General features: G+C 45.4%; 1 protein-coding gene across 1 annotated transcript; it reads right to left on the reverse strand.

The window, feature by feature from the left end:
- Positions 1 to 730: 730 nt before the first annotated feature.
- LOC143964222 (E3 ubiquitin-protein ligase TRIM39-like) lies at positions 731 to 2,901 on the reverse strand. Its single transcript, XM_077473927.1, has one exon. It carries the CDS (start codon positions 2,827 to 2,829, stop codon positions 1,237 to 1,239), a length of 1,593 nt encoding a protein of 530 aa, XP_077330053.1. The 5' UTR covers positions 2,830 to 2,901; the 3' UTR covers positions 731 to 1,236.
- Between the last annotated feature and the right edge of the window lie 256 nt (positions 2,902 to 3,157).

A 3,157-nucleotide genomic window follows, 5' to 3' on the forward strand; every position in this document is an offset into this window, starting at 1 on the left:
ATCTGAGGAAATGCTTCATCTCCATTTATTATAAAGAAATCACTTCCAATACGATTCCTTCTTCAATGTTTTCCAGGCAATGGTGGTCTGTCCATTAGCCTAAACCGGGGGGGGGGGGGGATTTGAGTGGCGTGGGGTTGTTGTGTGGTGGGGGTAAGCTCACTTGCTGGTTGCTGCCTGGCTTACCAGTGCCCATCAAATTTTGACCACTAAACTCACCTGACACACTGACCTACATACACTCATCTACCCGACATACCTATACTGACCTCACCTACCCGACATACACGAACCTACCTGACCAGGAGACAGACTTTATGTTTCCTGCAGCTCAGCTCAGCCATGGTGTGCAGTGTGCGGCGTGCCCATCATCATCACAGCAGGCAGCCAGAGGAGGAAAGGAGAGCTGCCCGCCCCAGCGCCGAGATCTCATAGTGCTGTGGCGTGGCGGCCGCATAGTAATTCCCACCATCTGAAGCTTGCAGTGCCTATGATGGACGTCACAAGTCTCACTGTCCCGGCCTTGGACCAATGGGACATCCATCATAGGCGCTACAGGCTCCAGAAGGCGGGACTTGCTATGTCACTCGGGGCTAACAATACAATGGTGCATGCCTGAGACCCGAGGATTTTCGGAGACCCATTTGGGGCTCCAGCCCCCCCTCCCTACGCCACTGATCAGGAGTATGGACACGGAATTTGGATCTTTTCACAAGACACTTTATTGAAGATGAATTTTTGTGATATTTATGGACTCGTGAAATAGTTACAAAAAATAATCATTGGAAGATATAGCTATAGCACTTGTCACTTTGGTTACATTATATATAGCACATTAACATGTCCAATGGTACTTATTAATATCATAGCATAGTCAGAGCAAATAAATTACATTAATTATATTTAAAGGGCATCTGTCATGAGAGAATCATGAGGGCTTTCAAAATGCTTTTTTTGAAAATTCCCGTGCTCTGGCTGTCATGCCAATGCTTTGACTTCAATAAATGTCTGACTCGGAGCAAATAAATATACAGATAAGGAATTCTGAAACGTTGAGTCTCATTTACGGTATGCTTTTTTCTGGGTTAATGACTTAAGTAAAACACAGCCGAGTGACCAGTATATTCAGAAGAAGTCCTGCAGTGACAGATAGCACACTTCTCCCATTACAGAACCACCACTTCCTCCAAGCATTGGCTGACCAATGAACTAATCCCACCTCTCTTCCCTGTGATGTCAGACTCTGGGTGGAGTTCTCACATCTCCCGATTCCCCCCCACATATCTTTATACAACCTCCTCCTATACCTAGCCCGGCATGGAGGGGCTCGGTGAAGGTGGTGGTGAAGGTGTGGAGGTGTTGGATCGGGTGACACAGATCATAAAAGGAGATCCGCCCGGCCTCATAATTCAGATATATTCTGACTCTGTGACTGGAGATATTGGCATTCAAGAGGAGGGATTTACTGTCATGTGTAACCCAATACTGATTATTATACCTGTACAAACCCCAGGATTTATCATCATTTCCAATTCCTGCCTTCAATCCGCTCCTGTCTATACTGGGATAACACATCCCGACTCTCCAGTCAACTGATCCTCCGGTATCCACTTCCCAGTAATGTCTCCCTGAGGAAAAATTCTGAGTGCTCAACACCTGAGGACACTCCTGAAATCTCTCTGGTAGTTTTGGGTAATTACAGTCTCTATCTGACCTGGATACAGTTTTCCCGTCATCTGATATCTGTATCTGATTATGAGTGGTCTTTACATCCAGTAAAATGTCTGCAGGTTTCTGTATATAGAAGTATACATTTACCTCTGTTATTATATCAGATAAACCGGTGTGTAAGACCCCCGCCACATCCAGACCCCCTCCATCATGGAGGAGCTTCTCATGTCTCTCTCTGTCCTCATTATCTCCATCCTCAGTATCACACAAGTCACCCGTGTCTGATTCCTGTAAGACAGTCAGTGGATCCGTCATGTTACACAGCTCCTCAATGTGACGCAACTTCCTGGACAGCTCCTCCTTCTTTATTTCCAGCTCTGACATAAAGTAGGAGACCTGCTCTGCCTGCCTGGAGACCTCCCTCAGAACTCTCTTCTCCAGGTCTTCCAGACGTCTCCTGAGATCTTTAAACAGGGCAGTGACTCTCTCGGTGTCACCAGCTGTTTTTTCTTCTACTTTCCTCCGGTGTTCCTGCAGACTGTGGACTCTTTCCTCCATCTCATCTCCCTTTGTCAGAAGTTTCTGCAAAACATTCTTAAGTGTCTCCTTCTTCTTCTCAGAAGCCTCATCCAGTGACTCCATCTCATGTCCTTTATGTCCTCCAATCACACAACAATACACACAGATACAGGTCTCATCCTCAGTGCAGTAATACTCCAGGATCTTCTTATGGACGGAGCATTCCCTGCTCTTTAGGGACAAGGTGGGGTCAGTTAAGATGTGTTCTGGAGACTTTTTGTGGCCTCTCAAGTGTTTATTACACAGAGAAACCTCACAGAACAGACAGGATCTAACAGCAGGTACAGGAGAGTCTACACAGTAGGTGCAGAAGACCCTGGACTTCTCCAGATCTTGCTGAGCAGACAGGAAGTGCACCACTATGTTATGTAATGATATGTTCCTGTGCAGCGCGGGACGACTCCTGAACCTTTTTCTGCATACAGGACAGAAGTAATCTCCAGACCCTTCCTGTGTATTCAGCACGCGATCAATACAGTCTCGGCAGAAGTTGTGACCACATTTCAGCATTACAGGATTGGCATAAATATTCAGACAGACGGAACATTCCAGCTCAGCTCTCAGATCAGCAGAAGCCATCAATGACAGAAGAGAAATTAAAGTCGGATATTATCGGAGACTCTCTTCAAGTGGTTTCATGGACCTTTGAACATTTCTGTAAATAAGAAAAAAAAAAAAAAGTTTAACTCATGGTTGGTTGTTTTTATAGGACATAAATAACAAAGCGGACATTTTTCTGTAGTAAGGTTTGGTCTCATTGGTCTACTATGCAGCTGGGGAACCTGTCCCTTGGCCATTCAGAACAAATCAACAGGTAAACCTCACTTTCACCCTCAACCAGTATCATATTGCAATATTGGGTTCATCGTGATGAGGAATTACTTTAGTGATCACAGGTTACCCTTCT

Source organism: Lithobates pipiens, unplaced genomic scaffold (assembly GCF_037356315.1).
Source record: "Lithobates pipiens isolate NorthernLeopardFrog02 unplaced genomic scaffold, aLitPip1_a1.2 Scaffold_8, whole genome shotgun sequence".
Taxonomy (NCBI): domain Eukaryota; kingdom Metazoa; phylum Chordata; class Amphibia; order Anura; family Ranidae; genus Lithobates; species Lithobates pipiens.

What these genes read in the sequence shown, in the direction of transcription:
- LOC143964222 (XM_077473927.1), bottom strand. Translation starts at nt 2,829, where the DNA reads ATGGCTTCTGCTGATCTGAGAGCTGAGCTGGAATGTTCCGTCTGTCTG.